At 48.6% G+C, this 11,967-nt stretch overlaps 1 protein-coding gene across 1 annotated transcript in view; it reads right to left on the bottom strand.

Moving 5' to 3' along the window:
• Window positions 1-244: 244 nt before the first annotated feature.
• SORD (sorbitol dehydrogenase) overlaps window positions 245-11,967 on the bottom strand; it is a 35,997-nt gene continuing 24,274 nt past the window's right edge. Inside the window, exons 5-9 of the mRNA XM_012649434.1 lie at window positions 8,630-8,748; window positions 6,508-6,573; window positions 5,672-5,847; window positions 2,622-2,743; window positions 245-1,694 (exon numbers count right to left, since the gene is read on the bottom strand). Coding sequence (XP_012504888.1) covers window positions 1,529-1,694; window positions 2,622-2,743; window positions 5,672-5,847; window positions 6,508-6,573; window positions 8,630-8,748 — 649 coding nt within the window. The 3' untranslated portion in view covers window positions 245-1,528. The remainder of the gene's footprint in view (window positions 1,695-2,621; window positions 2,744-5,671; window positions 5,848-6,507; window positions 6,574-8,629; window positions 8,749-11,967) is intronic.

Below are 11,967 nucleotides of genomic sequence, written 5' to 3'. Positions count from 1 at the left end.
AAGGGGTTGTGCTAGACAGTCTTAACTTCTCTTCCAGCACTTATATTTCCCTTATCTGCAAAATAATCATACATTTGGTTTCCTATGAGGATTAGAGATGATTCATGTAAATTTCCAATAGTCGATGAAATTATATTTGGTGTGGAAAATGTGTCACCTTCAAAAATCCTGGGATCCTTCCCTTTGTGAAATAGGTAACGTAAGTCCTTTCTTCCTTACATAGGGGCATAAACGGCAGCAGGAGTCAGACACCACTGACAGAATTTATTACCCAAAGCAGTTTGCGAAATTCCAGGCACAGGTCTTATCCAGTTACAAGAAAACCAGAACCTCTTTAAACTCACCCTCCACCCGCAGCTGAAGTGAGGGATTAAAGGCTACAGCCCAAGTTATGTCACGGCCGCTATATCCTCATTCTTGATTAATAATCTCAAAGTCACAAGTGGGCGTGATGTAACTTGGATCAAAATTTTACATAGACAACTCCAACAATTAAAATAAGACAATTTCAGAGGTATCATTCCGACAACAGAAAGATACTGAGAGCCTTAACTGGCTATGAGAGGGGGAAAGATTTTCTGTTTATAATAACCAGAATTAAATGGAACTGTCTAATAATCATCAGAGAGTGTGAGCCTAATAGGGGATGTTAATCCTGCGGGGTGGGGAAGTTTATGAGCTGACCAAACGCTCCTGAGCTAGTCACAGGCACTATTTAAGGTCTTCCCACAGATGTCCTCAGCTAGGAGATTTCTGGCTGCCTAGTGACAAGGGAAGGTGCCTAAGGGTAGGAGTGGGGGTGTTGGGTGGGCAGGTGGCTCTTCACCTGGCAAATGAAATAACGACTCTCAGCAGCTGAAAAGGAGGCGATCTTTAAGAAATGTTGAGAATTCCGCTCATTATTTCCACATTTGGGGAATGCAAGATTTGATCTCACATGAAATTTTGGTTTTATTCATTTCATTGTTTTTAAAATTATCCTAGACCCATGAAAGTTAGTCCCTTTTCTTATTCTCCTTTTATCATCAAACCAAACAGCACTTATCTCCAGAAACATTGCGCTCTAAATTAAAACTGCTGACAAGCCCTCATCCCAGACACTGAGTGGCAGATTTTTATGAAAATCAGTTTCTGGGTCAGTCAAGTCTTGACAAAGTTGTCTCTTCATAACTCAGCCCCCATGTGCCTTCTGGCCAGTTGCGGTGGAACCAGGAACCAAAAAGACCAATTTCTCCCGTTACTCACGGAAGGCACTCCAGGAACAAGGGCATTTCCCAGCACCTGCCTGCCAGACACTGCTCTATTTGCTGACCTTTCCTCAGCATGAACAGGTCATTCAGGCTGTAAGTTCCCCAAAACTATCCCTATTTGTGTCTTTAAAGAACACTAACTCCTCTGGATAAGGCCTTCTGTTTATAAAGAATTATAATTATTAATTATTCTCACCATTCAAAAGAAACTTCCGCATCAAAACCCACACCTACCCCTGCCCAGCCTGTTAGCCCTGAGGCGCTAAGTCCAATTAACATCAGGGATTCTGGTCACTGGGGTCACACTTGATCATGACTTTCAACCCCAACCCCTTTTTGGATGTTTCAAAAGCCTCCAGAGCTTTCTCCAGAGGAAACCTATGGGTGACTAAGGGCTTTACATTCACAGTCTTGGATGCCAGCATCGAAATCGCCATTGGCCACCTGGAAAAGATCACAAACATTACAAATTCAGCCTTCAAGATGACAAAGACAAGGTTCCCCAAAACTACCAGGCACAAGATCAGCTTCGCCGTATTTATTTACAGCACTGTGGTTCTGCAAGGCCAATTTTACAGGCCAACAATGGAGGAAAGGACCTCACGGCTTGCAGGGGTACAGAGCCTGTTTCCATTGCCCCCACTCCTTACCCCGCCATGTTTGCTGTGGAGCCTACAATTTCTTTGGCATGAAGGCATATTACGGAGGCCACTGAGAAAAGGCAGATAAGCTACAGGGAGGTGGCGCAGGATAATCCAGTCATACCCATTAGCAGCTCTGCTTGGCAGAGTTTGCTGGAAAACTGGCGCTCTGCTGAGGGCATGGAGATACAGACTCTAACGCTGGGAGTAAGGGACACTGCTGGGAGGGATGTCCCAGACAGAGAGCCCCAGCAGGGGAGAGGGTGGAGCTGCAGAACATAGGTGGGGTGAATTAAAACCCCCTGGCTCCCCTGGGTAGGCCCTGGGGCTCAGAAATGGGGGCCACGGGGCTTCATTTCTTGCTTTTGTCCTCTTTTCCTTCTTCCCTTTAAAGGGGGAAAATGGAGACCTGGCCATTCAAGGAAATGGAAAAGAGAGGGCCTGGGTGATGAGTGGTAGACACTCAGTAAGAGCGTGCTTCAAAATCTCCCTCCCTCCCTCTCCTTTCCTTCCTCTCTCCGTCCCTCCCTCTGTCCTTGTGTCCCTCCCTTTCTTTAACCAGGAGTGAATGTTCTCTCTTTGGATCCCTATCATATCACATGACTGTCAGTGTGGCCAAGGAGTGACCCTCATGAATAAACAGGCAGAGACTCTTGGTCCCAGACCAGTGTGGGGCCTGCCCTGGTCTGGCTGGAGGCTCGCCACGCGGGCTCACCCACAGCGTACTCACGTGTTGCAGTATCGGAACACGCCCTTGATATCCACCTCCCGGACGGCTGCGTGCAAAAGGGGTACAGTGGCCATCTCAGAGCCCAACCCCACAAGCACCAGGGTCCCACCAGAACGAGTGGCCTGAAGAGGAGGTCAGAACAAGAAAACTCAAAAGATAAGAAAACACAGACTTCCCACTTACAATAGCACACTGTTGTCACACAGACGTCTTCTGGTTGCAGCTGTTGGGTGTCCAAAATTCCAGAGAATAGGATTCTTGTTGCACTGCTGAATGCATCAGCAAGTCAACCAAACCCACCAGAGCAGCAGAATAAACATAACTTTCTTTAAAGATCCTGAAATAACACACTTGACCAATGGAAAACTAGGCACAGTGAGGGCACCTTCCAAAGCTTTATAAATTCAGTACCAGATACCGGCTTCAGCCACTTCCACGTCTTAGCACCTGCTGCTCCCGCACAGCGCCGCTCCACAAGGCAGGACTTTCATCACCTCTAAGGAGCCACCCTTTTAGCTCACCAGTGGGGAGAAAACTACGGCACCATACAAATGGGGAGGGCTACTGGAAGTCTGTGGTTTAAAAATGGCTTTATACGTGCAGGTTGGCAGTTAGAAATGTTTTTGTTCCAGAGATGTTCATCCCAATCATAATGGATTTTGTCTTCCTGGAATGTTTATCACCTTTTCGGTTCTCTCAGGGGTGGCACTGAAATTTCTCCTGACGATTTCCACATAACTCCATGTGAATGTTGTCCCTGCTCCAGAGCTTTCTGGGTATCACCATGCTCGATGTTGTGAGAGACAGAAAAATGGGCAATTTGTCCATGCTATTTTCATTATAGTCAGCAGCAACAGCAAGCACTTATCGAGACCATTCCAAGAGCTAAAATGTGGAGCTGTGAAAAGGTACCCGTCACAGCCCCTCTCTGAGAGGAAGCATACGCTGTGGGGAAAGTCCTGCAGTACAAAGCAAAGAGGCAAAACTCAGGACATGAGTAGTGTGGGGGGACTCCCGGCATTGCTCCTTTTGAGCTGCGGTACCCTGGACTTGCCCTCTCTGTCAGTTTTCTAGGGAAACTGTTTCCCCATCAGCACTCCCTCTCTACCTGGGGATGAGGAGGAACACCACCAACTGGCCATCCCAAGCTGCCAGGAGGCCAGCAGTTTGCTAACTACAGGCCAAGGAATGCTCAGGCTACTTGGCCATCATCCTGTGGGTGTGGCCTCTGCACCAAGGAGATGACATCAGTTTGAGCCCAAGGCATCTGCCACGTCTCCTCACTCACAAACACTATCCTGTCATGACCTGGCAGGAAGGTGATGCTCGGATATGTCCATATTTGGTGCTGCCTGACCTGCCCATTGGTGGCCAGTAGCATTCTACAGCACCTGTTATGCATGATGGCTCCACTCCCCAAGTCAGGAGGGACGCTGCTTCAGGCCCGGTGAGGCCCTTGGGTCACATTCACCTCCACACCCACCTCAGGTAGCCTGGCAACTGGGCCCCCATCATCAACAGCTAGAGATGCCAACTGTTACAAATGCTCCAAGGGAAGGGAAGAAGAGGAAGGAAAGCTATGTCCTTTAAGTCCTTCAGCTTATACTGCCTCTCTGTGGAATGGAGGTCACTGACCTACCAACCAACAACTTGAAGAAAGCAGGCGCACCTCATTCATTGCCATAGCCCTCAAAGTGCCCAGTTCAGAGCCTGGCACGCTGCAGGTGCCCATGACGTGTCATGGGTAAATAGATCACACATAGACCCACCATACCTCTCTGAGTTTGGGGTTTTCTTTGCCCCTTCCCACATGGTGGCCACTGTCTGTGACAGTGGGGCAGAGGGCTGGCTGGCTCTAGCTGAAACTCAGAACAGGGCCAAAGTGTCACCTACTCCCCAACCTCTACCACTTCCTCAGCCCCTAGTGCCACTGGACACCTTGGTAGGAGGAGGCCAGGCAGCTCTGTGGGTGCCAAGCCTGAGGGAGTGCCACACAGCTCGAGGGCTAGCGTGCCCGGATGGCCTCAAGTGTTGCAGAGTGTCCTCGAACATGAGCCAGCTGTGACTCAGAAGGAAGGAGGAAGCCCATGCTGCTGTGGGATGCTGCCTGGGAGGCAGGGGTGGGAGTCCCCTGTGGTGGCAGCTGCCTGCTACCCTGCCCTGCCCAGCCCTTCCCACCATTGCACAGTTGTGGCTGGGGCTCAACTCCTAAGCAGACAGCTGGGGAAGCTCAGGCCCCGGGGCCAGGCAGGGTTGGGCCTGAACCCAACTCAACTTACAGTGGTTTGCTCGAGGCAGAGGTTAAGGTCATGGTGACTTGCCTCAGGCAAATCACAACTCTTCTGGTATAAAATGATAACTGATTTTCAGAGCTATTGTGCAGATTAGGCATCATGTTTACAAAGTGTCCAGCAGAGCAGCCGGCATACAGTAGGGCTCAGAACCTAGAAGTTATTCTTTTCCCCTCTTTTCCTCATACCTTGACCTGTCAATGACACTCCCTCCTCCCACCTGCAACTCCCTGCCAACTTCCCATAAATTGCTGGTGGGCGGCTGGGGAGCAACTCAAGCATCGGCACCCCAAGCTATGAGAGGAAGCACAGCAGTAGCCAGCCATGACCCTGAAAATTCACCTCACCTTTGAGACTAACTGAATCAATAGCTGTCATTTTGTGTCATGACTCAAAGACTGCAGTTTTCCCTAATAAAACAAGAGGGGATTTCCCACATTCAAGGGAGGCATGGTTTCCAGTTCTTCCTGTTGTCTTATCAAAAGCACTACACTTTTATGATCGCGGCTACAGTCATGAAAGCAATCCCATCCCAAAGGTGTGGGCCACTTGGCATTTTTCAAGGCCCTTGTTTGAACAACAAGATAACCCATGAGGATGTGAAGTACACAGGAGATAAGAAAACAGGGCGCCAAGAGAGAATCAATTCTGCTCCAGGCTTACACAGCAGTCAGTGGAGAAGCTTCCTTGCAGAACTCCTTATTCTGCCCTGCCCACTCCCCTATTCTGGTTCCCTAAAGCTGCCCTTGTCCCACTCACATAGATGCCCGCCTGGATGCAGGCTTCCGCCCCGGTGCACTCAATGGTGACTTCCGGCTTGCACCCCAGCAGACCTTCCACTTTACTGGCGACTTCCTGGGGGGTCTCCTTGGAGATCTGGAGGACTAAATCAGCCCCGACTTCCTGAGCTTTGGACAACCGAGAAGCAGACAGATCTAAAGGTGAAAAAAAGTTTTTTTCAAACCTAGAAACCAATGACAGATTAGGAAGAAAATAAAATGGAGGTGCCGGATCTGACGGCAACAAAGCTCTGGTGCAGTGAGTGGTGTTGGTGGGTCCAACACACATGTGCTCACACCCTCACATACTGCCATACATACCACACAGCCACACACACACACACACACGCTCACAGGTAACAACTCCTCACACTAAACACACACTCATACCTTCCACAAACCGCACGACACTACTCATGCCCCACTTCTCACAAACTCTCCTGACACGTACACACTCACGTCCCTCTCACGTCTCCCACCCATACCACACAACACCCCACCTCCATCCATATCACACACACCACCACCTCCACGAGGGCTGAGCCCCCTCTTAGGACCAGCGGGCAGTATGGGTGCCTAAGGACCACCCAAAAAGAGCCACGGCCTCTTCTCCACAGCAGCCAGTCCCACCCATCACAAAAGAGCCTCATCCCAAGCCCTGAGTTGGTCATCCCCTGGGTGGGCTTTTCAATCCTGGGACCAGGAGGGAAGAGGAGGAGCCCCTTTAGAAATCCAGTACCTCATGCCCCTGACCCGAACTGTAGGTCCCGCTGTTTGCCCCTCAAAGGAGATTTAAAAAGAAGAAAACCTTCTTACCAGTCACCACAACTTGAGCTGCTCCCATTGCTTTGGCCACAAGCAAACTGACCAGCCCTATTGGCCCTAAAGAAAGCAGAAAATGGGACATGTTTGTGAAATCTTAATCATCAGCTCTCCCCCTTGTCCAGGCTGCAGACAGGAACTGTATCTTTTGTATGTCTCTAGCATCTATGCCAATGCCTGGCACGTGATAAGACCTTAACAACTGTTCACTGAGCGCAGAAGAGAATGAATGCATGAGGAATTACTCTCTACATAAAATACGCTCCTAGTGCTGGGTTCTTTTTAAACCTCTCAAACCTCAGAGCTAGAAATTTTCCACTTACTCTTGGGTACTACTTGGAGATAATCTCAAAGAACCAGAGGATTCACGGAAACATACTTATTCAGAGAAGAAGCCTCAGAAGGTCTGGCCTCGTTTTCCTGTTTTCTCTCTGAACCCTACCTTAGTGAGAACCTGTCACACCTGCCTAAGGAGAGACGTATCCTTCCTGGGTGCCCTCTGAGGATCACCCTGGAGGGTGTCCTTAAGGGAGCTGGCCCCTTGGGTTGACCCAGCTGCTCAGGCAGCTCCGGGATACCCAGGTATCCAAGAATTAGCCTGAGACCAGCTACTTTCCCACAGCATCTGCATGCTAGGTGACACCATGGTCTTAATATAAAACCCAGACCCACAAAATGAAGCAATGTAGAATGTATTTAGGGATTTGCTTTTTGTACACACCCCTTGAAAACAATTTTGTAAGTTCCCCCAGAAAACAAAACACTGGAAAATAATACTTCAAATGTCCAAAAAGGGTGATTAGTTGAACAAACTACAGCGGGATACTACACAGTTATTGAAAATTATGCCATAACTCTTAATCTATTGACATGAAAAAATGTTCACAGTATACTGATCTTTTGTATAGAGTAGGTAAAAGGAAGCATATTCAGCATGGTCTCATTAAAAAAAAAAAAAAAAAAAAGGGATTCTATACTATTTTTTTTTTTTGGGGAGACAAGGTCTTGCTCTGTTGCCTGAGCTGGAGTACAGTGACGTAACTCACTGCAACTTCAAACTCCTGGGCTCAAGTGATCCTCCTGCCTCAGCCTCCCAAGTAGCTGGGACTACAGGCACGTGCCATGACACCCGGCTAATTTTTTTATTCTTTATAGAGACAGGATCTTGCTATGTTGGTCTTAAGCCAGGTTGGTCTTAAGCCCCTGGATTCAAGCAATCCTCCCACCTCTGCCTCCCAAAGTACTGGGATTACAGGTGTGAGCCACTGCACATGACTCTGAACCAAAATATTAAAATATTAACAGTAGTTTTCTCAGGGTGACATGTGTATGTGTGCATATGTGCACATGCATGTGTATGGTATGTATGACTTATTTTCCTTTTCTATGGCAAAAAGGTACTACCTGTGCATATTTTTAAAAGCATCTGTCACCTGAGTCCTGCAGTCTGCTGGCTCATTGAGGCAAGTCTACTCCACATCCAGGGCTCAGGAAGCCCTGTGATAACTTACTTGCCAAAGAAAATCACTCACAAACATGTATAGGAACATGGATCACATCCACAGGGCATGTGAGCTACTGTCTGGGTCACCAGCAGTTCGAAGCCTAGAATGATTCGGTCTGTGGCTACCAGGGCTCATTCCAGGTGGCTGGAAATAGGCAGAGAAGGCAGCCAGCCACAGCCCTGCTGCAGGCAGAGTGACGGCTCACAGTGGTCTGGACTGCACACCTCCCACTGGCCAGGAGCAGGGTCTACCTCATCATGGATGGACTAGGCCATTCACTTCTTTGATATGATATCAAAGCTCCAAAAGTTGCCCTTCCCTTTACTATGAAAAATATTTCCCTAGTTTCTGTCAAGGGTTGACAAAAAAAATCACAAGATTCATTCTTTAAATGAACAAAAGGGTTATGTTGCTTAGGAAATGTAACATTAGTCACTATCGTGTCTGCAGATATTCGTGTCTTTAGCTAAGTGCTGGATACTCAGGGAAAGGGACATTGTAATCCTCCCCTACTCAGAAGGATTCTAGAACCAATCCTAGCCCGTGGAGGGGCTAGGAGGGGTCCCTGTATTCCCAAAGACCCCATAACCAGGATGTTGTCTGTTTCTTACCAGCTCCGCACACAAGGACCTTGTTCCCCAGGGTGACTCCAGCTCGCCTGCAGGCATGGATCCCCACAGAGAGTGGCTCAATCAGGGCCCCCTCCTCAAAGGTGACATTGTCAGGAAGCCTGGGAGTCATTCAACACACAGTTAGAGCCTCTGAGTTAACTATAATACTGACAATACTATTGTATATGCCCCAGGTTACTATTAATATTATAGCTAACGTTTACTGAGCATTTATGTGCAGGGCAATGTGCTAAGCAATTTACATACATTCACTCTTTTAAATCCTTGGAACAGCTCCATGGTAGGCACTATAGTTTCCATTCTACAGATGAGGAAACTAAGGCTCGGAGGGTTAAATTAACTCGTCGCAAACATTCAAAGCCAGTGAGGGGCCCAATGGGTTCAAATTAGAAGCCAGATATGTCAGATTCCAGAATGGATGCTACACTGCCCCCCTCTGAAATGGTTTTCTTTGGAGAGATCCCTTCAGTGAATGTGAACACATTATGTTCTCTTGAATGTGCTATCCAAGCTAAGGTATGGTGGTTGTCATTAATAAATGAATTTTCATTTAACAAGGAGTTAACATAGCCACATTCCAGCATTTCATCTGCTTCTCAAACTCACAGCCTTTCTGGTTTCCCTTTAGCGAACAACCCCGACTACCAGCAGCTTTACACAACAGCGGTTTAGCAGTGGGCATCGCTTTGTCCATTGTCCTCATATTACACATTCCAGAAGAACCGCATCTGATGATAGAGCTGCCTAGCTGTCCCAGGACTAGTTAAGATGGGAAAAGGGCCTGTTCCACATAGCTGACTAAGTGCTGTGTCATCCTCACCACTGGGAAAAGATGGGTTTTTGCTTCCACTGGCATCTCGACCCTACCAACAATCCCATTGGTGATGACAGCAAATGTCTGCATAAGGCTTTACAGATTAGGGAGCATTCTCATCCATTATCTCATTTAATCCTCATGAAAGCCCTGTTAGGCAGGAAGGGCAGGCTCTATTTTTAACTTATTTTACAGAAGAGGAAACTGCAGCTCAATGACATTAAGAGATCTGCCCAAAGTTACGAGTCTAGGGAGTGGAAAAGCAAGACTTGAATCCACATCTCCTGATTCCACATCCTCTGCCTGTCCCACATTAGCTACTTCTTGGTACAGGCAGCTCTGTAGCTAATGTCCAATTTCTGCTAGTTACTCACTGTCCAGTGTTTACCCAGTGCTCCCCAAACTCCACACACCAGAACATGACAGCCCTCAAGTTCCAGAGAGCAATAAAGGGGGCAGCCAAGCCATGTGCTCATGTCCACAATCCTGTCATCACTGTTCCCAGTCCTCGATGGAATAACTCACAGGGTCCACCTGTCACTGTCCTCAGTCAAGGCCTCCAGTGGCCTGACGCCCACCACCCTCTTCTCCCCTCCCCTTTGCTTTTCCCCCATCATTTCCCCCTCCCCAATCCACCCTGCAGGCACCAATCCTATATAATGGAAAAAGTTTAAAATGAAATAATGAAGCTTCCCAAACTCTCTCCAGGACCCCCACCACAGGCTCTCAGACATGCCTGCCCCTCCACACTGGGGCCTCCTGTGCAGCCTGTAATGGCTCTAGGCTGAGGGTGGCGTTTGAACTACACCAAGGAGAGGTGGGATTGGGAAAGGGAATGAGAGAGGATTGTTATCTGGGAGAGGATTCTACAGATTAAGCAGATGCTGTCTCATTCTACCTGCACGCAACACAGCCAACTGTATGGGAAAGCCTCCTGGCACAGAGGCAGGAACGTGGACAAGGAGTCCTGGGCCTGGTCCCTCTGCTACTGACCTTCATAGAGTCACTGGGCCCTCCCTCCCCAAACTTGTCCAGTAGGGGTGACAGGGATGAGAAGACTCTAAGTTCCTGCACAGCCCCAACCTTCCATGACTTTATAAACACCAGGGAATGACAGGACAATGTGGTGGTTTTTACGACAGGGTTCAGGGAACAGGTAAAAATGGAGTAAAGGATGCACAAAAAGCCAAGGGGGAAGCAGGAAGGTAGAAAGAAAATAGGTGGGGCTGGACACGGTGGTTCACACCTGTAATCCAGTTCTCTGGGAGGCAGAGACGAGCTGGGGGATGGCTTGAGGCCAGGAGTTCAAGGTTAGAGTGAGCTATGATGTTGCTGCTGCACTCCAGCCTGGGTGACAGAGTGAGACTCTGTCTCTTAAAAAAAAAAGAGAGAGAAAGAAAATAGGATAGGTGGGTAGGAAAATAAAGAGGCTGTGATAGTGTAGGAATCCAGAGAGGAGGGATTAGGTCCAAGGCTGGCCTGGGAACATAGGCAGAAAGTACCCTAGGAGGAGAGGAGGCAGGGCTGCATGGCCCCCAGAGACCCTCCTTGGCCATCCTCAGCCCTCCTACTGCCATTGCCAACCAGAACATCCCCCCCCAACCCCACCCCCACCACTGTTCCCTACAAACTGCCAGCACAGTTCCCTTTCAGGCCTGATCCTGTACCTCCATGCCCCCAGACCACAAGACCATGGCTATACACAGCTTGGTACCATTTATTGAGCACCTACTGTGTGCCAGATGTCATGCTATTTGATATGCCTTCCTCATTGAATTTCATCAATACTTCTGTGAGGGAGGTGCTGTTATTATTGCCATTTCATAGGAAAGGAAATCGAGGTCACAAAATTTAAGTAACTTGCACAAGGTCACACAGTTATAAATGGCAGAGACCAGTGGTTAGCCTTGGGCTTTACCACGATGCTCTTGTGCCTTCCATGAAAATGTCGGTCGGTACCTTGACTTGGAAATGGCCCAGAAAAAGATGGGCTGATTCAGGAACCACTTGCTGAAAGGTGGGCTCTGCCCACGTAACCTGCTGTCTTCTAGAACAGGTTCACTTGTTGACTTAAATGCATCACAAGGTCTCTGGCCTGTGACTTCTCTCAAGGCTTCCAGTGGGCACTAGAAAAACTCAGATCTGTCAGACTGCTCCTATGACTGGCACCTGGCCTCCATCGGACAAGCCCCATCCTGGCTGACAGCCACCACCGGGCCAGCCGGGGGTGGGAGGAAAGCACACTAGGGTGTGGTCAGAGGGAGCACAGCACGTCAGCACCCCAGAGCTCCATGGCTGGGCCCACACAGAAGGTGCGGCACTTTGCTCCTTCCAGACACAACTTCACCCCAAAACCATTTCGTGGGGACAGTTTGGTAGGGTAAGGTGCGCAGGAGCTTGAGAATCACAAAGAACCCAGTTTGACTCCTGGTTCTGCTCTGTGCCTGAGTCAATTAGCCTACTTCTGCCTCAGTTAACCCTTTCATAAAAGTACAAGAATGGT

The sequence above is a fragment of the Propithecus coquereli genome, unplaced genomic scaffold, assembly GCF_000956105.1.
Source record: "Propithecus coquereli isolate 6110/MARCELLA unplaced genomic scaffold, Pcoq_1.0 Scaffold3, whole genome shotgun sequence".
In the NCBI taxonomy this organism is placed as follows: Eukaryota; Metazoa; Chordata; class Mammalia; order Primates; family Indriidae; genus Propithecus; species Propithecus coquereli.
This window is presented reverse-complemented; position numbering and strand designations above follow the sequence as displayed.